At 44.7% G+C, this 27,091-nt stretch overlaps 1 protein-coding gene across 1 annotated transcript in view; it reads left to right on the forward strand.

Moving 5' to 3' along the window:
• The first annotated feature begins 2,399 nt into the window (after nucleotides 1-2,399).
• The window catches only part of TERF1 (telomeric repeat binding factor 1), a 46,598-nt gene continuing 21,906 nt past the window's right edge, over nucleotides 2,400-27,091 (forward strand). Inside the window, exons 1-6 of the mRNA XM_082257290.1 lie at nucleotides 2,400-2,801; nucleotides 9,638-9,733; nucleotides 13,563-13,693; nucleotides 15,558-15,644; nucleotides 18,760-18,909; nucleotides 22,355-22,440. Coding sequence (XP_082113416.1) covers nucleotides 2,630-2,801; nucleotides 9,638-9,733; nucleotides 13,563-13,693; nucleotides 15,558-15,644; nucleotides 18,760-18,909; nucleotides 22,355-22,440 — 722 coding nt within the window. The 5' untranslated portion in view covers nucleotides 2,400-2,629. The remainder of the gene's footprint in view (nucleotides 2,802-9,637; nucleotides 9,734-13,562; nucleotides 13,694-15,557; nucleotides 15,645-18,759; nucleotides 18,910-22,354; nucleotides 22,441-27,091) is intronic.

Consider the following 27,091-nt stretch of genomic DNA (forward strand, 5'->3'; position numbering starts at 1 on the left):
ATCAGTGCCCTTCTGTGTCGCCTATCCGTGCATCCTCATCAGTGCCCTTCTGTGTTGCCTATCAGTGCCTCTTCATCAGTGCCCTTCTGTGTCGCCCATCAGTGCCGCCTATCCGTGCCTCCTCATCAGTGCCCTTCTGTGTCGCCTATCACTGCCCTTCTGTGAAACCTATCCGTGCCTCCTCATCAGTGCCCTTCTGTGTCACCTATCAGTGCCTCCTCATCAGTGCCCTTCTATGTTGCCTATCCGTGCCTCCTCATCAGTGCCCTTCTGTGTTGCCTATCCGTGCCTCCTCATCAGTGCCCTTCTGTGTCGTCCATCAGTGCCCTTCTGTGCCGCCTATCCGTGCCTCCTCATCAGTGCCCTTCTGTGTCGCCTATCAGTGCCCTTCTGTGTCGCCTATCCGTGCCTCCTCATCAGTGCCCTTCTGTGTCACCTATCAGTGCCTCCTCATCAGTGCCCTTCTGTGTTGTCTATCAGTGCCTCCTCATCAGTGCCCTTCTGTGTCGCCCATCAGTGCCCTTCTGTGTCGCCTATCCGTGCCTCCTCATCAGTGCCCTTCTGTGTCGCCTATCCGTGCATCCTCATCAGTGCCCTTCTGTGTTGCCTATCAGTGCCTCTTCATCAGTGCCCTTCTGTGTCGCCCATCAGTGCCGCCTATCCGTGCCTCCTCATCAGTGCCCTTCTGTGTCGCCTATCACTGCCCTTCTGTGAAACCTATCCGTGCCTCCTCATCAGTGCCCTTCTGTGTCACCTATCAGTGCCTCCTCATCAGTGCCCTTCTATGTTGCCTATCCGTGCCTCCTCATCAGTGCCCTTCTGTGTTGCCTATCCGTGCCTCCTCATCAGTGCCCTTCTGTGTTGCCTATCAGTGCCTCTTCATCAGTGCCCTTCTGTGTCGCCCATCAGTGCCGCCTATCCGTGCCTCCTCATCAGTGCCCTTCTGTGTCGCCTATCACTGCCCTTCTGTGAAACCTATCCGTGCCTCCTCATCAGTGCCCTTCTGTGTCACCTATCAGTGCCTCCTCATCAGTGCCCTTCTATGTTGCCTATCCGTGCCTCCTCATCAGTGCCCTTCTGTGTTGCCTATCCGTGCCTCCTCATCAGTGCCCTTCTGTGTCGTCCATCAGTGCCCTTCTGTGCCGCCTATCCGTGCCTCCTCATCAGTGCCCTTCTGTGTCGCCTATCAGTGCCCTTCTGTGTCGCCTATCCGTGCCTCCTCATCAGTGCCCTTCTGTGTCACCTATCAGTGCCTCCTCATCAGTGCCCTTCTGTGTTGTCTATCAGTGCCTCCTCATCAGTGCCCTTCTGTGTCGCCCATCAGTGCCCTTCTGTGTCGCCTATCCGTGCCTCCTCATCAGTGCCCTTCTGTGTCGCCTATCCGTGCATCCTCATCAGTGCCCTTCTGTGTTGCCTATCAGTGCCTCTTCATCAGTGCCCTTCTGTGTCGCCCATCAGTGCCGCCTATCCGTGCCTCCTCATCAGTGCCCTTCTGTGTCGCCTATCACTGCCCTTCTGTGAAACCTATCCGTGCCTCCTCATCAGTGCCCTTCTGTGTCACCTATCAGTGCCTCCTCATCAGTGCCCTTCTATGTTGCCTATCCGTGCCTCCTCATCAGTGCCCTTCTGTGTTGCCTATCCGTGCCTCCTCATCAGTGCCCTTCTGTGTTGCCTATCAGTGCCTCTTCATCAGTGCCCTTCTGTGTCGCCCATCAGTGCCGCCTATCCGTGCCTCCTCATCAGTGCCCTTCTGTGTCGCCTATCACTGCCCTTCTGTGAAACCTATCCGTGCCTCCTCATCAGTGCCCTTCTGTGTCACCTATCAGTGCCTCCTCATCAGTGCCCTTCTATGTTGCCTATCCGTGCCTCCTCATCAGTGCCCTTCTGTGTTGCCTATCCGTGCCTCCTCATCAGTGCCCTTCTGTGTCGCCTATCAGTGCCCTTCTGTGTCGTTTATCAGCGCAGCCTCATCAGTGCCCTTCTGTGTCACCTATCAGTGCCTCCTTATCAGTGCCCTTCTGTGTCGTCTATCAGCGCAGCCTCATCAGTGCCTATTAGTGTTGCCTCCTCCTCTGCCCTGCTGTCTCAGTCCCATGTCCCGATGACCCCATCCTCTGCCCCAATGACCAGAAATGTGACACTTGGATGAATCATGTCCCAAGGCCTGATGAGGAGGCAGCAGCTGTTCAGTTTGCAGCTTCCGCATCAGACCCTGACAAGAACGACATACCACAACTTCAGTAGCACAAATTTAAATGGAAGGGGGGTGCCCAATTTTAGTTTTACCTAGGGCAGCACAAAACCAAAATACACCACTGCCCACGGGGGCTTTATTTGACCATTACTTCACCTTATGTGAAGACACAATTATTTAGGTCAGGTGTAAGTTTTGTGACAGTGGGTCGTGGTTGTACATGTAGGTTGTGTTATACTCGGTGTGCTGTAGGTGTCGCTGTGCTCGCTGACAGACATTGTGATCACTCCAAACTGATCTCCTCGAGTGGATTTGAATGTTTCTGGCGGGAAAGCGCTCGGGCTCCGCGCATGCGTACTAACATTTTCCTCAACTCTCTTATCAGCACGGAACAGCAGCTCGCCGTTCCCGCCGCTTTACACTTAGATCGGAGACATGGAGCAGAGTGGCTGCACGGAGGAGAATGTTGCGGGGGAGCCTCCTTTTCATGAGGTGGCGGAAGTAGCCACGGGCTGGATATTCGACTACATGTTCTCCTGCTTGTGTCATTACTTCATGGCGGGGGACCGGGAGGAGGAGTTCCAGAGGACATGTAAAGCGATGGAAGGTAGAGTGTAAGCGTCGCTGTATGGAGCTGGAGCCAAAGTGTTTATTTCTTCTTCCGGTCTATGGAGATGAGGGGCGGGGCGTGTTGATCAGTGTAGCGAGGACACGCCCCCTGTCAGCTGAGCTGATTATTTCCAAAAACAAACATGTTCATCCGCGCATGCCCTGTAGTGTGGGGTGTGTGATTGGCTTCTCTGCCTGCATGGAGTGTGCATGTCATGAGTGTGCTTGGATCACATTGAATCATAAGGGCTCCATTCATCTACAATACACAGATCAAGGAAAACACAACACAAGGACACATGGGGGGATTTACTGGAGAGTGCAGAATCTGGTGCCGCTCTGCATAGAAACCAATCAGCTTCCAGGTTTTATTACCACAGTTTAATTGAACAAGCTGAAGTTAGAAGCTGATTGGTTCCTATGCACAGTGCTCCAGGTTTTATAATCTCCCCCATAGACAACTGTTGTTTTTTTTGTTGACACCATAACACGGCTTAACCACTTCTGGACCGGAGGGATCTTAATGACCAGGCCATTTTTTTGCGATTCGGCACTGCGTTGCTGACAATTGCGCGGTTTTGCAAAGCTGTACCCAAATAAAATGTATGTCTTTTTTTCCCCCAAATAGAGCTTTCTTTTGGTGGCATTTGATTACTTGAGCGATTTTTTTTTTTTTTTTTTTTTTTTTTGCGCTATAAAGAAAAAAAGTCTGACAATTCTGAAAAAAATATATTTTTTACTTTCTGCTATATAACATTCCCAATAAAAAAATACATATTTTCATCATTGTAGGCCAATTTGTATTCTGCTACATATTTTTGATAAAAAAAATCCCAGTAAGTGTATTTGGATTGGTTTGTGGAAAAGTTATCGTGTCTACAAACTATAGGAAAGATTGAAGTAATCTTTATTTATTTTATTTTTTTTTACCAGTAATGGCAGCGATTTTTAGCAGGACTGCGACATTGCGGCGGACAGATCGGACCCCTAACTGACATTTTTTACACTTTTGGGGGAACCAGTGACATTACTACAGTAATCAGTGCTAAAAATATGCACTGTTACTGTAATAATGACACTGTCAGGGAAGGGGTTAACACTAGGGTGATCATAGGTTTAAATATGTGCCCCTAGGGAGTGCTTTTTAACTGTGTGGGGGATGGACTTATGGAATGAACACAGGGACTTGTGTTCCTAAATATGAGGAACTCAGAATCCCTGTGTTTATTGCTGACTTAACAGCAGTCTGCCGTATTTACAACGGCAGACCGCCGTTCTGTCTCCATTGGGGGCGACTGCTGGTGCCCAGCGGCAATCGCGGCTGCCAGGCCCGCAGATCAGCTTCCTCTGTGGCGAATGGGCACATGCGCGCCCCCAATCTCGTTCCCTCGAGGTGACGTACAGTCGCGTCATTTCGTGGGACTGAGCCGACCTGCCGCAGTATATGTACTATAAGAGGTTAAAGAGGAGTTCCAGTCTGTAAGAAGAAAAAAAATGAAAAGTCAGAAGCTACAAATACATTAGCTGAAGACCTTTAATATAAGGACACCTACCTGTCTAGGGATCCCGCAATGTCGGCACACCAACATCTGTAGTTGGGGGAACAGAAAGAGAAGCCTTATGGCTTTATAGCCTGTTTCCTACTGAGCATGCGTGAGTCGCACTGCGCTTTCTGGATGGTCCCACCGTCTTCTGGGATCTCTGTGTGTCTCCCAGAAGACAGCGAGGGGAAGGAGGAGAATGTCGGAAATGTCATAGATGTCATAGATCGCCAAACCGCAATCTTATCTGGAAGTGGGTGTCTGTGAAAACCAGGTACCCGCTCCCCTCCAAAAAGTGCCAAATGTGGCAGTGGATGGGGGGGACGGTGCAATGGAGACTTCACCTTTTGGTTGGAGTTCCGCTTTAAAGAGGAGCTCCAGTCTGGGTAAAAAAATGAGAATTCAGCAGCTACACATACTGTAGCTGCAGACCTTTAATATGAGGACACTTCCCTGTCCAGGGATCTCACTCCTAGTCAATTCATCCATTTGCTCTGGGTGCAGGCGCCGGCATCTGTAGTAGGGGAAACAGGAAGTGAAGCCTTGTGGATTTACAGCCTGTTTCCTACTGCACATGCGTGAGTCGCACCTTTCTTAATTGTCCCGCCATCTTCTGGGAACACTGTGTGCCTCCCAGAAGGCAGCAGGGGGAAGGAGGAGGGGCCAAAAATGTTGTATATGGTCGAGTGGTGATCTTACCCAGAAGTGGGAGTGGGTATCTGTCAAAACCAGGTACCCGCTCCCCCAAAAGAAGTGCCAAATGTGGCAGTAGAGGGGTGTGGGGGGGGGGCGAGGGTGCAAACAGGCAGAGCTTCCCCTTTTGGGTAATTAGTCCACTGGCAGAGGTTTGCACATCCACCTCAGAGCTCCATACAGGCAGCCCACAGAAGTTGATGCAGGTGCATCAGCTGCACAGACACGATTACACATTAGTATCTGACATGCGGACAGGTGCACAGATCTGAATGTACAGTGTGTATGTTTGGATCCATGCACCCGTTCCTGACCACGTCCGATATTGATGTGTGATTGTGTCCATCCCCTTCTGTGTCCATCCCCTGCATCCCCTTCTGTGGGCTGCCTGCAAGCAGGTCCGAGGTAGATGCACAACCATCAGCCAGGGCCTCTGCACAGAGGATGGGACTAGTCCCCCGTGTGAATGAGTCCTTATGGTGGGTTGTGAATTGTAAAAATGCACACATCCTGAATTTTAATGCAGTGCACATCATTACATGTTGCAATACGCTATGGTGCATAGAGTTGTTGTTTTGTAACATTTCAATAAAGTTAAAAAAAGTAAACAGTAAAAGGCATTGTAACAACCCACACCAGTGTGCACACGTTTTAGCATGCAGTCTGCTGTGAAGGAGCCCCTAGAGGAATTCATTGCATGTTACAGTGAAGATTTCAGTTCCCCCTTCGTATGCTGCCACCTTACCAAGGTTGTGGCATGGGGACCCTCATCATTGGCTTGCTAGGTTGGGGCACACAGTGTTACTTGTCTTTATGGTACAGGCTGCTGAGCAATGTGGTTTCATTGATTGCTACGATACAGCCAGCTGGGCCAAACAGTGTAATTTGTTGTTATGAGACAGGTGGCTGGGCTGCACAGTGTCATTGGTTGCTAGGATGCAGGCAGTTTTGCAGCTAGGATGCAAGCAGCTGGGCAGGCACAGTGTCATTTGTTGCTAGGATGCAGGCAGTTTTGCAGCAGAGTGTCATTGGTTGCTAGGATGTCATTGGTTGCTTTCTGACCTTCCCTTTACAGGGGACAGGTTGTTTGGATCCTCCCTGGATGAGTTGATCAAAGGCCTTAAGGGTGGGAAGAGTACTCTTCTACCCCAATCCACCAAGGGCAAGGCATCGCATAATAGACAGGGGGGCCTTCATTTACTGCTCATAGGCGTGCCTCAGGGTCGCAGGAGAAAGGAGCTAAGCTATTCAGGTCTTCTGGGGGTTCCAAGAAGACATGGCCAGGTAAGCAGAGAACAGGCCAATCTGGATCTGCGGACAAATCCTTGTCTGCATGAAGGGACGCCCTCACCCATTTCTGGGTGGGGGGACCTCTTCGCTTCTTTCCAAAACCATGGACTTCCTTAATTCAGGACAAATGGGTCCACAAACTGATCCGATCGGGTTACAAGATCGAATTCCAGTCTTGATCGTTGGACAGATTCTTCCCGTCCAATCTACGTCTATCTCCAGACCAGTTAAGGGATCTAAGAGAGGTGGTACAAGATCTGCTGTCGCAAGGGGTGATTGTGCCGGTTCCTTCTCGGGAACGCTTTCAGGGGTTCTATTCAAACCTGTTTACTGTGCCCAGAAAAGAAGGCAAAGTATGTCCAATCCTGGACCTCAAGGCTCTGAACCGCTTTTTGCGGGTACAGAAGTTTTAAATGGAGTCCATTCGCACGGTAGTGGCATTTCTACACCAAGGAGACTTTTTGGCCTCCATAGATAACAGGGACGCATATCTACACATCCCTATTTATGCTGGACACCAGCATTTTCTTCGCTTTGCTGTAGGAGAAGAACGATATCAATTTGTGGCGTTACCCTTTGGTCTCTCCTCCGCCCTTAGGGTCTTCACCAAAGTGTTGGCATTACTGGGACAACGGGGGATTACGGTACTGGAGTACTTGGACGATCTCCTATTAAGAGCAGATTCACATTCAGCCCTGTTGGGTGACTTGACAATTACTGTTCGGACTTTGCAAGAGTTCGGTTGGAGCATCAATTTCCCAAAATCGGCCCTGATACCAACCTCAAGACTGGATTATCCGGACCTGACTCTGGACTCCGTTTTCTGCAAGGGTTTTTCTTCCCCCGGACAAGCTGAAAAAGTTGCAGGGGCGATTTGTTTGCTGTTAGCCAGCAATCTGTTGTCTCTGAGGACTTGCCTTGGGTCTGATGGTGTCAACCTTCGAGGCGGTTCTGTTTGCTCAGTTCCACACGAGAAACTTACAATGGGAGATTTTTGTCAACTGGAACAAAAATCCAAAGACCTTGGACACTTTGATTCGGTTGAGTCACAAAACAAGGACTGCCCTATTATTATGGTGGCTTCACTCGTTAGCACTACGCCAGGGCAAGGCTTTTCTTCCACTGTATTGTATTGTCCAGTTCGGATTCAATTGGACAACGCCATGGCCGTGGCTTACATCAATCATCATCAAGGGGGCACCAAGAGTGTCTTGGCAGCCCGGGAGGTGGCTGAGATTCTGGAATTGGCAGAAAAGTTTGTTCCAGTCTTTTCTGTGGTACATAGGCCAGGTGTGGAAAACTGGCAGGCGGATTACCTGAGTCATCAGGTGCTGGATCAGGGGCATGGTCCCTGCCCCCCAAGGTGTTTCACCTCCTGTGTGTCCAGTGGGGGACACCAGATGTGGACCTGTTTGCTTCTCGACTCAACAAGAAGGTTCAGAGGTTTGTAGCCAGATCTTGAGGTCCTCTGACCAACTCCACAGAGGCACTGGTGGCTCCTTGGGGGTCAGTATCGGCTGATTTATGCAATCCCTCCGCTGAAACTCCTGCTGAGGACAGAGGTCTTTCTGATTCTGTGATACCTACACTGTTGAAGGCCAGGAAGTCTACTTCCAGGAAGATTTATCATCGTATGTGGAAATCGTACATCTCATGGTGTGAATCACTGAAGGTGCATCCTTGGTGGCTAGTATTTTGACCTTTCTTCAAAAAGGGGTTGAACAGCGGTTAGCTTTGGGTACTATCGATGGCAAGTGTCGGCCATGGCTGTGTTTTTCCAACATCCTTTAGCTACCCATGTCTTGATTCGCACTTTTATACAAGGGGTTTGCCATTTGGCTCCTCCGAGGCGATCCCCCCCCCCACCTCCGTGGGACCTTAATTTGGTTTTATCTGTTCTTCAAAATTCTCCTTTTGAGAACATTAGGGAGATTTCTCTGTTTACACTGTCACAGAAGGTAGCCTTTTTGGTGGCTATTACTTCTGCCCGCAGAGTATCTGAATTGGCGGCACCTTCCTGCCGTTCACCATCTCTGGTGGTCCACAGAGATAAAGTGGTACTTCAACCTCATGAGTCATTCCTTCCTAAGGTGGTTTCTGATTTTCATCTGAATGAAGACATTGTGCTGCCTTCAGTCTGTCCTAAGCCCAAGCATCCCAAGGAAATTGCTTTGCATTCTTTGGATGTGGTTCGGGCAATTAGAGTTTTACCTGGCGGCTACTGAATCTTTCAGGAAATCAGATTCTCTTTGTCCTCACTGAAGGACCTCAAAAAGAATTGACTGCGTCTGCTGCGACCATATCCAGATGGATCAGGCAGACGGTGGTTCAGGCTTATTCGATAAAGGGTCAGGTTCCTCCTTTCCCTGTGAAGGAGCATTCTACTAGGGTGCTGAGTGCCTCTTGGGCTTTCCGCCCTCAGGCATCAGTGATGCAAATTTGCAAGGTGGCAAGTTGGTCACCAGTGCACTCGTTTACAATATTCTACAAGGTGGATGTGTTGGCATCCTCGGGAGCCTCGTTTGGCCGCAAGGTGTTGCAGGCTGCTGTTTAAAGAGAAACCATTCTCTTTAAAGGTGTATGTTATTTTTAGGTGAGCTCCAGTTGTTCCTGGTTGAGCTCCATGTTACTTGGTTGGCTAAGTTTAGCTTTTGGGGAATTAAGTTCTTTCTTTGCATTGTTTTTCCCACCCCTCATGCAAATACTGCTTTGGGACGTCCCGATGGTCAAGAAGATAAGGAGCTGCTTCTGTCAATGAACGATAGAGCAAACTGGATTTTTGTCTTACCATAAAATCCTTTTCTCTGAAGTTCATTGACAGGCGCAGCAGCCGCCCCTCTAATTATGAGTGGCATGTTTTTTTTCTTCTAAACACTGCTTGCAACAAAACCGAGGGCTATAGCAGAGTGTGTGGGTGTATGCCTGCAGGGACTGCCCCATAAGCGTGATAAAGATTTTTTACTGCCTAGTGTCCTACTCCTGTAGGGGGCAGCATAACCCAATGGTCAAGAAGATATGGAGTCTGTCAATGAACTTTAGAGAAAAGGATTTTACGTTAAGGAAACCCACAAAAAAATGATAATCATGTAAAAATCTAGTTTTATTTTTTATTTTTATGACCGTTGTTTGATAAACAGCACTTAAGCAAACTTGATGTCATCCTGTGAGGGTTTATCTTAACATCTGCCCAGCCCATTTGATTTCAATAGATAGCAGACATGGGAGAATTTCATGCAGGTATACATGGAGACTAGTAAAATATTTGGGTTTACAATTTGCTGTATATCATCTGATATCTCTTCTTTTGCAGTACTTCTGGAAGCCATGCCTACACTGGATTCAGAGAAAATGAAAGCTGTATCAATTGCACAGTTCCTTACCCGTGTTCAGCAAGGAAAACAGCTGGGTAGTTTGTTTTTTTCAGTAAAATGTATTTAAAGCTTACGTTTAGTAAATAAATAAAAACCAATACAAGGGACATGACTTACTATCATTGCAATGTGTCACCTTTCTACCCCTCTTCATTTCATTCTATAACAGTGAGTTCACACTTGTGCGATGCGGGAAGGCTGCGAATTCACAGCGTGTTCCCGCTTCGCATCCGCACAAGAGGCAGTTCACACTGACATATGCGATACGCAGGGGGTGTCAATTAAATGTTAACGACATCCCCAGTTTGATCGCATATCGCAGTGCGATCTGACAGATCGCACAAGTGTGAACCACAGTGCGATCCCATCCTGATGCGGCTGAAAAAAAGGGTCCTGTGCGTCTTTTGTGCGGGTACAGTGCGAATTTCAGCCATACAAAGTGTATGGCTGAATTCGCATCCGCACAGGAGATCGCATGTAATGAAGGAGCAGTGCGCTCCGAATTACATGCCATCAGCGCACCCTCAGTAGTGTGAACCGGCACTAAATGAAAAAATATCTATGAATGGAGGATGGACGGGTGAATAGTTACATAGTTAGGTTGAAAAAAGACACAAGTCCATCTGGCTCAACCAGGCCTTTCTTTAAAGCAATCTAGTGAGCTAGCCAGAACCACCTCTGGAGGGAGTCTATTCCACATTTTCACAGCTCTTACAGTGAAGAAACCTTTCCATATTTGGAGACGAAACCTCTTTTTCTCTAGACGTAAAGAGTGTCTCCTTGTCCTCTGTGTTGACCTTAAAGTGAATAACTCAACACTAAGTTCACTAATGAAAGATCTGCCTCATCCATTCAGTGCTTCTTAAACAGTAGTTTTATATTTGATAAGAGCAGTGTTTCTTCTTGCTACTCTAGGACTGGGCATGTGATTATGTTAAAAGCAGAACCACTACTTATTGCAGTACATGTAGTGATCCACAGCTGGGAATCTCACATAATGGTTAGAATTTTAGCTGAGAGACTGTGGAAGCTGTGTGCAAAAAGGCAAACAGTGGCAAAGCCTATTCTCCATCATTGCCTAAGCGTTTCCTGTAGCTGATCTTTTCCCTATTACTGACTTAATGTTCCTTTTTTTTCGCAATATGAGGTTGGTTTACTAAAGAAAAATAGGCTTGATACCTTATAAGGGAAGCTGCGTTTTGTAAGGGAAATGCTTTTTTATTTAACCACATTTACTTAGATTTGGGGCAAATTTCTTTGCAAAGTGAACATTCTTTTGCCTGTGGTTAATCAACCTCTGTGTGGAGGTACCCCTTGAAGACTGGTCATGTGATGACTGGAGGGGGAATATTGAAGTAGCAGTAGAGATCACCACAGTGAGTAAAGCATTAAGATTCTTGCAATCCAGGTCCTCGTGTACAGCTTTTGGGTGAGAAAAGAGAACCAGGGCTTTTTTTATGGATAATAGGTGCAGTTACTCCCCTCTTCTAAATCTCACCCCTTGTCTATGTCCCCTACCCACCTCTGAGCACTGTACCTTGATTCCATAAGATCCCCTCCCAGCAACAATAGACCCTCCCTCAACAATAAGAACCCTCCGTAGCGACAACTGATCCCCCAGCAGCCAGGATTAATAGATCCCCCAGCATTCCTTGCCATTGCATAGGTTTAGTGCTGGAGGTACTGGAACTGTGCTCTCTCAAGTTGAAAATAGGCCCTGAGGAGAACAGTGAACAGCACAGTAATGGTGTCTCTCTTTAAATCCTCTGAGACTAACAATTCACATTTTCTAGACTGCTCATTTGATTGTTTAATTAAAGCTGGATGCATTCCTGAAAAAAGAACTGGCTTTTTACATTTATAGGTGATATCGCCAGTGATTGTAGATCCAGGCAATATCCAATTGACTTAGGGCAGTGGTTCCAAATCTCCCAGAGGGTTATGTGCCAGAACGTTCAGGTGTACTTAAAAACATGTGGCATCAGTTGTGTACGTGTGCCCATATGTCATTGGTCACTAAGAGGTTAATTTACTATAACCGGAGAGTGCAAAATCTGGTGCAGCTCTGCATAGAAACCAATAAGCTTCCAGGTTTCTTTGTCAAAGCTTAAATTGAATACGCTGAAGTTAGAAGCTGATTGGCTACCATGCACAGCTACACCAGATTTCGCACACTCTAGTATTAGTAATACAACTCCTTAGTGACACTTATCAGTTGCAGTGCAGACCCTGGCACCCTCTTACTGCATAGTTTTCAGCCACCAGTTGCAGTCAGCACAATGCCACGCACCCTGCAGGTGTCCACCTCCAACTATGTGAATTAGCAATTAATAATATATCTGACTTCGCTACACGAGTTACAAGTAGTTTAAATACAATAAAGTTTTCACCATTATAACTGCTTTTTGTACATTTGTTCTATTCTTGATAAATCCTAGCATTGTCATACATTATATGTAACACTTATCTGATATATTAAGCGCCAAACAAATGTGCAGAAATAGTTACATTGGCAAAATCTGTATACACTTATTCTAGGTTGAGAACTGCTGTTCTAACAGGTGCCCATCCACTACTTTCATGCCACAGCATCCATGCCACCTTCACCCACCCTCCCTCTTTCCCTTATTTCTCTCTCTCTCTCTTTTTCCCTTCCTATTTTCACAAAGTAGCTATTGTTGAGTCTGTACCCTATAACTCCCAAAAATGCCTGGCATCTGGGTGGCACCAGCTTGAAATGCCATGCAACTAGCCAACCCTTTCAGAGAATCTTCACCACATGTATTACTTTCTCCTGACCCCTGCACTCTGTGATTTGTACACTCATGATCCAGAGCAGAGTAGACTTAGGTTTAATTTAACCATAACCCTTTTAAGGCATAGTTCATCTTTACTAAAAATTCACCTATGCAGATAAGGGACGTCTAGAAAAAAAAAAAAAAAAAACAAGCTGTGCAGATTTGACCAAAGTTGAATAATGGCTTTGCTATAGGTTTAGGCCATTTATGTATGCCATGATGCCTGACTGTAAAACATGGAGGATATTGCTAAGAGAAGTCTACCAGTACTTCACTATCAAAGCAGTGAGCTCTTTCTCCGATTCAAACCTCCTCACATGCTCTTTCTTTCCTATGATGCAGTCGCTCTAAGCTTAGCATTTGAGAACTCACTCCTGCGATAGGAGAGGGGAACAGTAACAACTAAGCGTCTCCTAATGATGTCCTAGAAGTTTTCCAGTCAGGCTTCAAGTAAATGGCCTATACTTAAAGCAAAAGCGTTATTCAACTTTGGTCAAAGATGCACAGCTTGTTTTTATCTACCGAGGCCCAGCAAATGTTTTTGGTAAAGGTGAATAAGCACATTAATCCTCCCAGCTATGCAATATGGCCACAACCACCATCAATATGCGTCACTAGGAGTTTTACCCCTACTCTGCCCTCACTTCTACCCCCCACTGTGGGGTATCATTTATGTAAATGTGTTGTCAAAGGATCCCCAAGTGAAAAAATGTTGGCAGGGAGGGATTTTTAATTGGGCCATGCTTTGTAAGTTATGGGGGGGGGGGTCCTTCCTCTGGGTCAAATGGGGGTATAGAATTCTTTATATGGGGGTTTTCAAGATATACAGATGTTAGGCTTCAAAACAAGTCTAATGCCAGGAGGGGGGCTGCTATTTCTCAAGGCAAAATGTTGACTTTTTTAATTGTTCTACTTATGAAGAAAGTCTATAAATATTCCCTACAAAATGATTTCAAATCTTCACATTTTGAGGATAGGTCCACTTTAATGAACAATGTTGTCAGATAGCTTCTTAATGCTTGTAAAATTATACTTTCGCCTATTAAAACTACCTGTTCCATTCCAGATTGCCAGTTTGAAGCAGAGGAGAAGCTTACACCTTTGGAGACAGCTGCAACGTTGTTCTATCAGTTTGAGGAAGAAGAAGAATCTCTCAAGATTTTTCAAGAAGAAATAAAAACTTTACTGAAAGTTCAGGTGACTATTGTTGTTTTATACAGTGTGCTAAACATGGAATAGTTTCATTATTCTGCAGGTGCCTTGCCTAATTATTTAAAGAGACACTGTTACCTGATTCTTTTCTAATTTATGAACCGGATTAATAGATTCATCCTATTCTGCCTTGCTGCATTATACTTCTATCACAGCCCCCATTGATTAGCAACTACTGAGATAAAAGGACGGTGACATTAAATATGAGATTCTAATTACCATCTACTGTACAATATATTTAGCACCCTCCTAGTTGCTAGTTGTTAGATACATTTATTCTGCTTCTCTGTAGGCCTGAGGAGCAGGGTTCATTGTGTTAGGAGGCTGTGCAGTGCGTCACAGGCTGTGGCTCATTGGATGTTTCCAGAACATAGTGGGGGGGGGGGGGGGCAAAGGCTGCAGCCTGAATATTAATGGAACTTCCACTAATCCCTAGGAAGGTGGGTCCAGAAGATGGGGAAGCAACCCATAAATAGTCTAAAGCATAGCAGTCTGAAAGTCCAGGGTCCAGCCATATGGAGGGACCCCTGTGATGAGGGCTCTGCCCCTGGGGCAGAGTGGAGAACATAAAAGAGAAGAGCTAGAGGAAATCTCCAGGAAATGTCCCAGCTTAGGTCTAAGCTAAGCCTATCTGCAGACTCACAGCCAAGCCAGAAGCAGCCTGTCCAGTGAAAGCAAAAACAGCAGCTATTATGGATCCTGGGAGTTTCCTAAGGGACCGAGTGATTAACAAACCAGCCAGCAACATTAAGGGAGAGAGAGGACAGTGGAGTGCAATACTTCATGGGTCTGGGACAAAGGTAGCTCAAGTGGAGTGCAAGACAGCCAGGAGCACACTAATTCTCCAACCTTGGGACTAGAGCAGCCAATTGCTGGGCAGTACAGCCAGGGGCTGTGTCTTTAATACAACTTTTTTGGAACGGTTATTCCTTTTTGTTTTGCACTACTAATCCCACAGCTGTACAATACAGCTCGCATCCTGAATTAGAGCAGGCAGAGAATTAGCAGGTCCTCAACTGTACATAGTTCTACAGTGTTTCTTCATTTTGGGGTATCCCATGCAACCCCCATTCCCCATCCAAGTTGTAAAATAAACCCCAAAAACCAAAACCCCTTATTGAGCCATCTTGAAGCATGTGAAAATACTGTTTGCCTGGGTGTGGGTGCTGTAAAGAAAAAGGCCTAAAATCTAGCGGCTTCTTTTGAAGGTAGCGCTACATATGCATAGAAGTAGGGTTTTTAAAATATTAATGCTCAATAAATGTTATTTGTGCTCATTTGCAATCCAAATACGTTGAAAGATGGTAATTTTCAGGCTTATCTACTTCGATTGTTACAACTGAGCATTTTCTGAATTCAGAGAAGACAAGGAAGACCTTCCAAACAATACAGGGTCACTAAATCCTAGAAGCCATATTAATGTATTGTAGGCTGTGTAAATGGTGCAAAAAATAGGACAGAATTGAGTAATCTATAACAGCTGCTGTAATACTAGATTGCCTTTTATTGTTGAAGCTGCACTGCTAAAGTCTGATTGATACAAAATGCAGCTCTTTTATACATTGGTAATTCTTTGAAGCCACTGATTTGAAGAGATGATCTTGTAGTATTTATTTTACATTAACTGTTTACTAGGATAAAACAATGCAAAGCGTGCAAAAGATACACAAAGCTAATTTGCTTTAAATTTCTTTTTAAAGTGTTACAAGTTCATAGATTGTTGCTATAACAAATCTAGCTCTAGATTTAAAAATAAGTAGCTGACTGAATATTTGAAATTGCTTAAGATTTTGTCTTTTAAATGCCACATTTTAAGCTTAAATGTACACTTTCAACACCTTTTTTGCAGGCTGTGGCAGTTTGCATGGAGAAAGGAAAGTTTAGGATGGCCTCAGAAGTACTCGACCGACAATTTGACGAATCAGAGGGCAGTAAGGTAACCTTATATGGGAAACCTTTGTTTTATGAAAACTCTTCTATGGAAGGAGGACTAATGCTTGCGTCACATCAACGGATGCAGCTTTTTAATCCTCTCAATAGCACATCACATATTTATAAATTCCAGCAATGTGGATGTTTTTAGTAAAGCTAAGGAAAAAGTTTGGTTCCAAATGTAAGTAGGCCATCTAGTGGCACAGGAGCTAAATGCAGTGACTATTCATAGGTTCCCCTTAGCATCTAGTTGTCTCTGTCAAATGGATTCTAAAAAGTCATTGTATACAGTACTGTAGATTTGCATAGTTCTTACAAACAAACCCCTGTGGAAGAAAAGTGTATGATTTGTTTGTTTTTACATTTTACAAAATAAAACCATATATATTAGGCTATAACACTTTGATAGGATGATTACTTACAAATCAGTTTGTTAGAACTGCACAATAGCCGTAAATGAGGACCAAAATTTTAAGCGACTCTATTTTTACATTAGGGATAGACCGATATATATGGTTTTTCAGGGCCGATACCGATATTTTGGTCGCAACATATCGGTATCGGCCGATATGGGCCAATATTTTGTACATTTAAAGTTTTGAAAAATAAAGACAATTTTTGACACTAATCTGGTACTGAACATGTTAATTTTTGTTTAATGCTTAATGGCTGGCTTGCTGGCACCCTGTGCATTTAGCATTTAGCTCCTGTGCCACTAGATGGCCTACTTACATTTGGAACCAAACTTTTTCCTTAGCTTTACTAAAAACATCCACATTGCTGGAATTTATGGCTGGCTGGAACCCTGTGGTGGGTGGCTGGCTGGCACAGGGGCTGTGGCTAGCTGGTACAGGGCCTGTGGCTGGCTTGCTGGTACAGTGCCTGTGGGTGGCTGGCTGGCTTGCTAGTACAGTGCCTGTGGCTGGCTGGTACAGGGCCTGTGGATGTGGGTGGCTGGCTGGCACCGGGCTGCTGTGGGTGGGTGGGTGTATGGCTGTGATGCACTCCCGCGAGACTAGTCCTGACTCCAGACGAGGCTGTCCAAGGTGAGGGAGGCGGCATAAGAAGGCAGAATGACGTCACAAAAATATCGGCAATATCGGCCAGTTCCGGGGGCCGATACCGATATATCGGGGAAAGTGCCACCGATATATCGGCCTTGTCGATAATCGGCCTATCCCTATTTTACATTGTACAAAAAAATTGCTATATATATATAAGAATTTGAAAGATTAAGATAAATTATTGTCCTAACAAATATCTATATTCTATAGTTTGGAATTACAGAATTTGTATGATCTCAGAATAAAGTCTACAAAAAATGTGGTCTCGCAGCAAAACAAAGCCTTGTTTGTCACAAAATTAAAGTGGGTATAGAAAAGAATCACACCCCTTTTTAAAATGATCACATTTTGTTGCCTTGCAGCCTGATAAGAAGACAGACACAGTTTTTTTTTTATCCAGCTATATTTACTAGTGAAACTTATAACATCCAAGTGAAAGATATAACACCAACATGTCAGGAAAAAAAAAACAGAATCACTGAGTTGGAAAAAGAATCAGCCCTTTATGTCAGTATTTTGCTGGACCACATTTTGCTACAACAACAAAATTGAATTATTTGACCTTAACACCAAACGATATGTCTGGCAGAAATCCAATACAGCTCACCATACAAATATCACAATTCCTACAGTAAATCGTGGAGGTGGTAATATCCTGTTATGGGGTGTTTTTCTCCAGCAGGGACTGGAGCACTTCTCAGGATAGGAGGAAAGTGGATGGGGAAAAATACAGTCGAATTATTGAGGAGAAATCTGCTGCCCCCTGCCAGAAAGTTGTCAATGAGAAGAAGATTTACCTTCCAACATGACAATGGCCCAAAGCACACAGCAAAAAAAAAAGACAGCACAGTGGTTGAAGGAGAAAAAGGCAAATGTCTTGCACGGCTTAGTCAGAGCCCAGACTTAAACCCTATTTGAAATCTGTGGAATGACTTGAAGACTGCAGTCCACAAACGGTCACCATCAAATTTAACTGAAGTTAAGGACTTCTGCAAAGAAAATTGGGCAAATACTGAAAAATCTAGATGTATAAAGTTAGTAGAGACATATCCCAACAGACTAAAGGCTGTAACTAAAGCAAAAGGGGGTCCAAGAAAATACTGACATAAGGAGATGATCCTTTTTCTAACTCAGTGATTCTGTTTTTGAATTTTTTTAATGATATGTTGGTGTTCTAGCTTTCACTTGGATGTTATAAGTTGCACTAGTAAATACAGCTAGATAAAACAAAAACAGTGCCTGTCTTCATTTCAGGCTGCTAAGCAACAAAATGTGATTATTTTAAAGGGGGGAGGAGGGGGATGATTATTTTCTATACCCACTGTATGCATCATTTGTTTCATAAGTGATAACAAATTGTTGAATTATTAGACCCATAATTCAAATGTTAAAATGGCTCTGGAGCTTAAATGGGTGGCTTTCCACCTTACAGACCCCATACTTGATTTGAGTGTAGTGTCTCAGTAAGCCTAGTTTACACTTGCGGTTTGGGGGAGCAGTAAAACAAGTGGTTGAGCTGCATTTTTACCACCGCCACCCCAAGCTGCATAGGCAGCCATATAGGGGGTATAGACATGCCGCAGCTGTTCATACCCTGTCCCCCCCCCCCCCCCCCGTGCTGTTACAATAAGCAGACTGTACCACTCGGCGAACACAACCCATTTGAGTAAATGGGGCTGTGTTGCAACTGTCTGCAATGCTTTGCATGGGTTGCGGTGTGGGCTTTCAGGAGTTAAATCATGTAGTAAGGTGGCCTCCCCACCTGCAAACCCTACCTGAAAAGTAATCCACTGCAGGTTGCTACCACATGTGTAAACGAGTCCTAAAATAGTTCTGTTTCACTGCCCCGGAACAGGTATTTAGGGCTTGCTTCAGAGAATTACTGCTTTCCTATTACATGAGTTGTGCTTTTGTGAGTCTCTTGGAGGAAAATGATATCAGCAAATTGCTAAGTATTGTGAAGTTAGAAACATTACAACTTATTGTGTCTTTCTTCTTCCGAATGCACTGTTTCACATATTGCAAACCACTTTAATCATCTCTTTTATGCTTCAGTATCTAAGAATGAAGTTAGATATGGTCATTGGGAAGAAAGATCCATACCATGAATTCCTTGAGAACTTTACATACAGCAAAATGTTGATAAGGATCAAATCCTACATCAGCCTTTTGTTGGCCAGGAGGCCTCCAGTGTTCTTAATACAGGTATGTGTGCGGGATGTCAGTAATGCTGTATTAAAATTGATTTAAACCCAAACTGGATGATCTGTAGCTTGCTAAAGCACTGTGCAACATTGATAATGGATATGTTTTATTTCTTCTTAAAAACTGCTCCCATTTTTCTTTGTTTACATCTCAGTAATGCTGATCTTTTCCGGCCTCTCTGAGCCACTTCCTGTCTACATGCACCCCCTCCAGTGTCAGCTGCATATCAATGCTGTACACTAGTGATAAGCTTAGTTGTCTAAAATGTGTATAATCCACGCTATGGATAAACACCAATGTGTAATAAAGTGCTAAGTGTGCATAGAGCTGCTGCCCCCCTTTAGACTTCTACCAAGGTTGTGCCTGTTGTGAAACATATGTAAAAATTGGGTTTGGCGCTGCTCTGTGTGCAATGTACAACTAGTGTAGTGTACCATAAACCAAAAAACTGAAAATATATAAAAGAATATTGTGCAACATATGCAGAAATGATGTGCAAAAGATTACAATTACAGTCCATAAATTGATACCCCGGCTGCAAAGGGAGAGATGTCTGGTTATTGAAGTACCAGGAGGGGGGCACGAATGGAGACCAGCAAGGAGAGATGGAGAATTTGGACAAACTAATATGGTACTGCATAAGATTTATGGACTGTTCACTTTGAACACTGATCACCTTGTATTAGCCCACGGTGAAATTGGATATTCACATCACTTGGGCACCTTTATTTAGCAATTATTAATAATTGTAATTTTTTGCACAGGATTTCTGCAGATGTTGCCCAATATTCTTTTATATATTTTCAGTTTTTTTGGTTTATGATACACTATACTAGTTGTACATTTCACACAGAGCAGCGCCAGAACCCAATTTTTACATATGTTTCATAAGCTCAGTTGTGTTCAGACTAGAATCAGAAACCATGTATGCGAGCCAACAAGGAAGCTGTGACTTGTACGGGTCAATCATCTGTGGCCAGGCATTCCCCATTCAGCAGCTGTATACAAGGGGCGTGTATACGCCATTGATGGTGAAAATAATGGATGCATGTAGAATGCGTTTTACACAGGTGTGCTCATAATCTTCATGGGTCCCAGCACTGTGGTATAGGCCAAAATTTAATATAGCAGGTTAACATTTTCACCTAAAATTTTTAAGTAGGATGGTTTTGCACATTTTACTCCACAGGCCATTTTTTTTATAACTTAGATTTAGTTTTTTTGTTTTTTTTTTGTGCCAATTCAAGAGCTAGGTTGTTATTTAAATGCCATCCATTTTGTTTGCCAAAGTATCTCAACCCAAGGCCATACCTTTTGCAAACAAAATAAATGGCTACATTTAAATTACAGCCTAGTTGGCAGAAAATTGTACTGTTATGACCAGGGCTTGACAACTTTGCTTGGAATCTAGGAGCCAGCTAAAAAAGTTAGGCGCCAGGTTTTTTTTTCCGCGCATGCTGAACCACCTGCCATACACACGGGCCGAATGGCAGCCAGTTTTTATTAAACCGGCTGATGTTGCCTGGCATTTGGCCCGTGTGTACTTGGCTTGATGGTGTGATGGACAGTAGCTCACTAGGGAAGGACATTGCAGCAAGGTTGGGACGAGAGGAGATCAAGTGCCACCTTAGGCCCCTTTCATACGGGCACCTCCGCTAAGCGGAATCCGTTTGCTCAGCAGGGATTTCTCCGCTAATCCCAGCTGAGCAGGCAGATTACAGCTCCTGTCCGCTCCGCTTTGCAGAGCGAACACTAACACAGTCCTGCTCTCCTCTATGGGGTAGTCAGATGAAAATGGCCTGCCTGCCCATTTCCATCCGATCCCATCTGATTTGATCCGCCGGATGGATGGAAAATAGGACCATCATCCGTCTGTTTTTGGCAGACAGGATCAGATGGTGGCAGTTGTCAGCTGACATCCGCCACTCCATAGAGGAGACTGAAGGGTCCGATCAGGTCAGGTGAAAAACTGACAGGTGGACCTGATCTGACAGCCTGTGTGAAAGGGCCCTTCGGCTGTGTGGCATGACAGGGAGAGAATGAAAAATAATAAATAAATTAATTTTCATCAAAAAAATAAAAACTGTTTCCATCTTTGTGAGGTTGTAAATGGCACTAAGGCCAACCAGCTGCCCCACGCTCCCTGTCCACTCACCGGTAAGGACGGGGTGCCAGATCAACACCTTCAACCTCTTCTCTTTGGAAAGAGATGGGCGGGCAGCGAGGGCAGGCAAGCAAAACCCTCAGCGCCGCTAGTAACTACTTGTTGCATCCCCGGCCATCACAAGAGGGCACCAGTTCCCCAATGTAAGCGTCTCGCTCCAGCAGGCCTCGAAGCCACGGCCTCAATTACCGGCCAGGGCGGCATCTTAGTCCGCACACCTGCGGGCTCGGGCCACATGGCAGATATCCCAACCTCCAAAAACTAATTTCAGGGAGGTGGCAATCTGCGCCCCCCTCCCCCTCAATTTAACATTACTAGAGGATGATCAAATGAAATGCAATCAGTATAAAGAGGTTTACTTCTTCTAAGAGATTTTAAAGAACACTCTAACCACCATGACCACTTCAGTGATTTGAAGTGGTCATGGTGGTAGGAGTCAGAAACACTGCACATGCTGGGATATTTACAGTCATGTGCTGGAGGCTAGTTGCACCCCTAGCACATGTGACGTACTGCTGGCTGGTACTGCTGGCTGGTACTGCTGGCTGGTACTGCTGACTGGTACTGCTGACTGGTACTGCTGACTGGTACTGCTGACTGGTACTGCTGGCGAGTACTGCTGGTGAGTTCTGCTGGTGGGAAATGCTGGCTCCTATGAGAGACCTCAATGAAGTGTGAGGAGCGGCGCTGGAGGAAGCATGCAGAGCTAATGCTTCTGTATCTCTCCTCTCACAGGCGGAGTGCATTTTATATCTGACAGCTGACAGCCACAAGCCGGGATATCGCACAGCACTTGTGTGTGTCAGGGAACTGTAGCCCGCATGCAGGAGACTCTCGCACCTTGCTGGAGATTTGGGATGTCTGCCATGCGGAGAAGACACTTGCCGCAGTGTAGCCCAGGCGCAAGGCCGCTAATTCTAGTCGCCAATGTGACATGGCGCCTGGGATTTGTCGAGCCCTGGTTAGGACTATTCATTTGTATAAACTTTCAACACTCAAATGTTGTGGTCATCCCCATTATTAACTGCATTCTGGCTCAAAATCAAAATTAAAAAATACAGCCTTGCTTTTGGATTGGAAAAAACAAAATTACTAAAAGTTAAAGCAGTTGAAAATCTAGACCATATGTTCTACTGGTCATGTATTTTTCCTTGATTTTCCTACTTTCCATTGTTTACAAAGTAGTGTATTACATCTATTATAATCAGACAGGGAAATTTCTTATAAGACCATAATTAATAGTTATGTTTTTAAGTATTGCTCTTATCTTTTCTTTTTAAGGCAGCCACAAAAGTGGTAGAAGCCAAAGTAAAAGGCAAGTATGATACCAGGACTGATGAAATTCAGGAGCATACCACTTCTCAAAGGTATTCTTAGTTTGTTCATATATTTTATGTATACACTTACATATTATCATGTTTGCTAAAGAAGTAAGCAATCAAAGTGTGATAACTCTTGGCCAGCAGGGCTGCATTCTGTGATCTGATTTTAGATACTAAGCCTTAGTTGGTGTAAACAACTGAAACTTTCTGTGTATGTGTCGGACAGTGCTGTCTTCCCCTCTTCTCTACCTCCTACTGAGGCTTGACTTCAGATCAACACTGATGCTGCTACTGTGTTTGTGACCATTCTCACCTATTCAGGTCACCATATATCTAGTAGTAGTTACTTTCAACTGCATTTGTTCTGTAAGTTTGAAGGCATTTCATTGCTTACCCAAACTTATCCTAGCTTCTTCAGTTCTAATGAATATTGGGAACATTTGTTGTCACACAGACCATTCAGTAACTTGAATCCAACCATCTTGGAATGTGCCAGGGCAGATGTCAGTAGGTTTGAAAGTTTGTAAAATCACCCTGTTTTAATCGCATAACCTATTCAGATGGTGTCCTAAAATTTGGGACAGGTGTTAGGGCCTATGTCAACACGCTATGGGCTTGTCTCGATTTCAAAGTTTGAGATGCTTCTGACATTATTTAGAATTTTTCAAGAGGTGCATTTAACCTGTAGTTGACTTCCATTTGACCTGCATCAAGCGGATTCTCAATGTCCATAGCCCTGTATAGGAATGCAATGGCATGTATAGGAATGAATTCAACCAAAACCCATCAACACTTGCCTTTAGAGTTTGCATGGCTGAAGGTGTAAAAGATTGTTAAACTGCTGAGGTAGAGATATGTTGGTTGCCCCCCCCAAAACACACACACAAACACACACCGGGGTTGGTTGTTCCAGTTTGATATAGAAAGCCTCTAACAGCTCTCTCGCAAACCACATGTCTTCTCTGTTTAAAATGTGCACCTCATATCACCTGAAATCCTGACCTGCATCCTTTTTGTGTTCCTCCTCAATATCAAATTACTTCTCTTGAGTCTTTCGGATGTACAAGCTTTTGTCCCGGTGTATTTCTGGGTTTGAAGTGACTGAGTTACTCGTGTGGCTATAAATGCAGGGGTGTGTTTCTGAGACTTATTAGAGCTGAGGAAGCTGCAAAACATCTTCATTATAACAGAATTTTCAAGTACCATTTTATCTCTAAATACAAAAGTTACTGATATTTTTTTACTTGACTACTTATATAAAATATGTGGTGTTGTCATGTTCTTCTCAAGCTTTTGAACCACTGCATCCGTTATTGCTAAATACTTATAAAGCTATCCTTAAAATTGTTCTCACTCTTCTCCTCCTCCTTCTATCTATCCTGCCTTTAAATAAAGATCTGTGAACTTACCTATTTTCAAATCGCTCTGGTCCGGTCATGTGATAATGCAGCTGTGTGTAAGGGGACACCTGACACTAGCTGTGAAATCCAGGAAAATTGATGTCACCCATAGGCTCCCATGGCCTAGCCATTTTCAGCACTCCCTCCTCTTCCCTGCAGCAGCAGCAGCTCACTGACACAGGGGAGCTAAAGCTGTGGGATAATGTGGCCAGACCAGAGCTGACTAAAAAAAGTATGTACACACATCCTTTTTTATACAGGTTAGGCAGGATAGTTAGGAGAGGGGAGGGAACATTTTTAAGAATGTTAGCCTTTCTTGAACTTTAATATAATTCACCTTGTTAAATATTTACTGTCATTTTAATGCAGTGAAATTCACAATGACTTGAATGGTAGTCTCAATGGCAGAGAGTTATGGTCACTTCACCTTTTGTGATGTAGGCGAGCACTAACTTCATAGTTTTTAACTCTTGATAGATGCATAAGTTAATCTTGTCACACACATTACCGTTTTGATTGTACAATCTCTTACATTTGCCAGCAGCAGTTTGAGGGCTTACCTTATTTGAAAAAATTGTTTAGCTAGGCAATTTGCACTACAAGTGCTAAAGTGTATGTACTGCATAGCCAAAGTTGTCCTGAAGATGCAGGAGGAAGTGAGAAGAGTTCTCCCCAAGGTGGGGGGAGTGACAGTTGGCTGGCATTAGAAATTACAGATCCCTGTTCAGCCTACCTAACAGGTAACCCCCCCCCCCCCCATCACTCTCATCAGGGGTGGGAGATTTGTTGTTGGGGGCGTATTTGCACGCACCTGTCATTCCACCTGTGTTACACACACACACACACACACGAATTACAAAAGTAATTTTTTTTTTATTTCACACTTTTAAAATATTTTTACATATTAATTTTTACTTCTTTTCTACATGATTTTTTTACAATTTTTTTTTTTTTTTTTTACAACATTGTTGAGGTGGGGGGGGGGGGGGTTGGATGGAATATCCGAAGTCTAAACAGACCCCTGACATCTCACCCTTTGAGACAGAGAAAGTAATTGAGGACACAGATACTCAGTTCCTTTCTCTGTAGCCTCAGCTATACTGAAGATAAATGAAAGGGAGAGGCTACAGTGTAGTAAACTGTTTACTATTGTCAGTTATCAAAGGAAACCAGAGCGATTGGTACCAATCGCTCACCGTGTCCAATTCAGAAAAGGAAGGGGCCGGTAAATTACATAGGGGGAACCAAGCACACAGGGGAATCAGATGTGGGCAGCACAGGGAGAAGGATGGGTGAGGCAGAATGGGGGGACAATTGCAGAATGATGCACTATGTCTGTGTCTCTCCCTCCAGTAGCTGAAAGCTGGTGGGAGGGACAGGGGGGGAAAAGCGGCTTTCAGCTGCTGGAGGGAGAGACACAGCCACAGTGCATTGTTTTCGAATTGCGGCTGCAGGCCCCCCTGTATGCCTGGGCCCCCTACTGGAGGCTTGGTGGTATGCACCATCAGCAGCGCTGGTTTTCACCCAAATATTTGTTCCCATTGGAAGCTTTATCGTTACCTCTTGCACTCATGACAACTCTAAAATGTAAGATTTCCACTTACTTTCTGTCTATCTGTAAAAATGGGCACTAGACCATATAAAACAGTGAACCTCCCGAGCAGGGACACATACCAGAATAAAAATTTTCTCGTCCATTAAGGGACACAGGAATCAATCTACTATTGGGTTGTACTGCTGTCTACAGGAGAATTTGACACTGGCAAAAAAAAAATCTGTAGGCCAGCCCAGGGTGACTCCTCCTCTTCCCAGCCTGCCTTGATTTTTGCTAGTGTCCTAGGTTGATGAACAGCTTTTCTTCAGTTCTTCGAAATTACTAACCCATTCTTCCTACATTGCTGTTTGAGCTGGTTTCGACAAAGCAGCATTCCATATCAGCTTTTTCAAAACCTATCTTTTAGTGACATACCTGAACTCTGGTATATTGGAATAGCCTGGAAGTGACCCTCGGGCACAGTGTTCTGCATCAGACACTTTCCAGTTCTGATAACACGTTGGCTGCAGAGTTCTTTTCAGGTCCAGAGCTGCTTTGCATTGCCCTTGTGCTGTATCTTTCAGTAGGCTGATTGAGCATAGCACCGATGGCTATCTTGCTATGTGCACCACTGAGCACCTTTCAAATTACAACTTTCTTACAGTTTTACCATGGAAGCAGTCAATGCTGAGAGAATGAGCACTGACAACATCCTCTAAGTGGAATGTTGCACTTACACGCTTCAAGTTCTCTTTCCTGCAGTTTAGCACCAAGAAAGCATGGCCCTGCTGCTGCTGCTTTGCAAAAGAGCCATTCAGAACTCCATCTTCCAGTCTGTGCCTACTGCCCATCTACAGTTGCCTTCAGACCCTATTTGGCTACCAGCTGCTTGGGATTTGTGAGAACCTGATGCCTTGCCCCTTACCATGAGCTAGTTGCGTCACTGCCACATGGTCACAACATGTATGTATCTCAATTCAGAGGGGGCTGTCCCACTACAATAGCCCAGCTTACGCTCGGAACAATTCAAGGGAGGTTTTACTGATGTATGGAATCAAATGCTACCCTATGGTTATAGGGTTTACCTCCTGGAGTCCCCCTTAGCGTGTTCATGTGAGTCACCTGCCCTGGCATCAGGAGCCTCTTCTGTAGTCACACAAGATTTTGTGGCCAAATTCATCCAGTTTATAGATGTTGACTGGAGAGGGTCTAAGCACACACCTGCGCATTTCCCTGTGGAGTCCATCTTCCCAAAGCTAGGGGAGGCCAGGGGGCTTGGGCTATTAGTCACAGTGACCATCACTGACTCAGATTCTGGATCCCCAAAATCTCTCCTGCGATTACCTCAGACATACAAGAGACCGATTCAGCACTTATTGATGCTGGTGTGTACAGCTCTGTATCTGGAGGATCAACCTGCTGTCTCCAGCCTTGGGTCTTTTAGGGCTCCTGAAGTGGGCTGGGACCCAACCTGTACATTTGTTTGATATATGCCCCTTTGGAAGGAAATTCAGAGAAAAACAGAATTCCATACCCACCATAGATCTGCCAGTGACACACAATAACAGGAAAACTGCTAAGTCAGTAGAGGGTGTTCTTACTGTTGAGGATTCTTCTGACCCAACAGCTAGAATCGTGCCTTAACACCAAGTGTTCCTGTATTCTTCTTGCACTGATCCCCTTCAGGGCAAACTCCTATTGGCTAATTCTTCCCAACTGGTAGCTTGTGGACACAGAAGAGAGATTTACAACTTGTAGCTTC

This window comes from Pelophylax lessonae, assembly GCF_965119305.1.
Source record: "Pelophylax lessonae genome assembly, chromosome: 5".
Taxonomy (NCBI): Eukaryota; Metazoa; Chordata; class Amphibia; order Anura; family Ranidae; genus Pelophylax; species Pelophylax lessonae.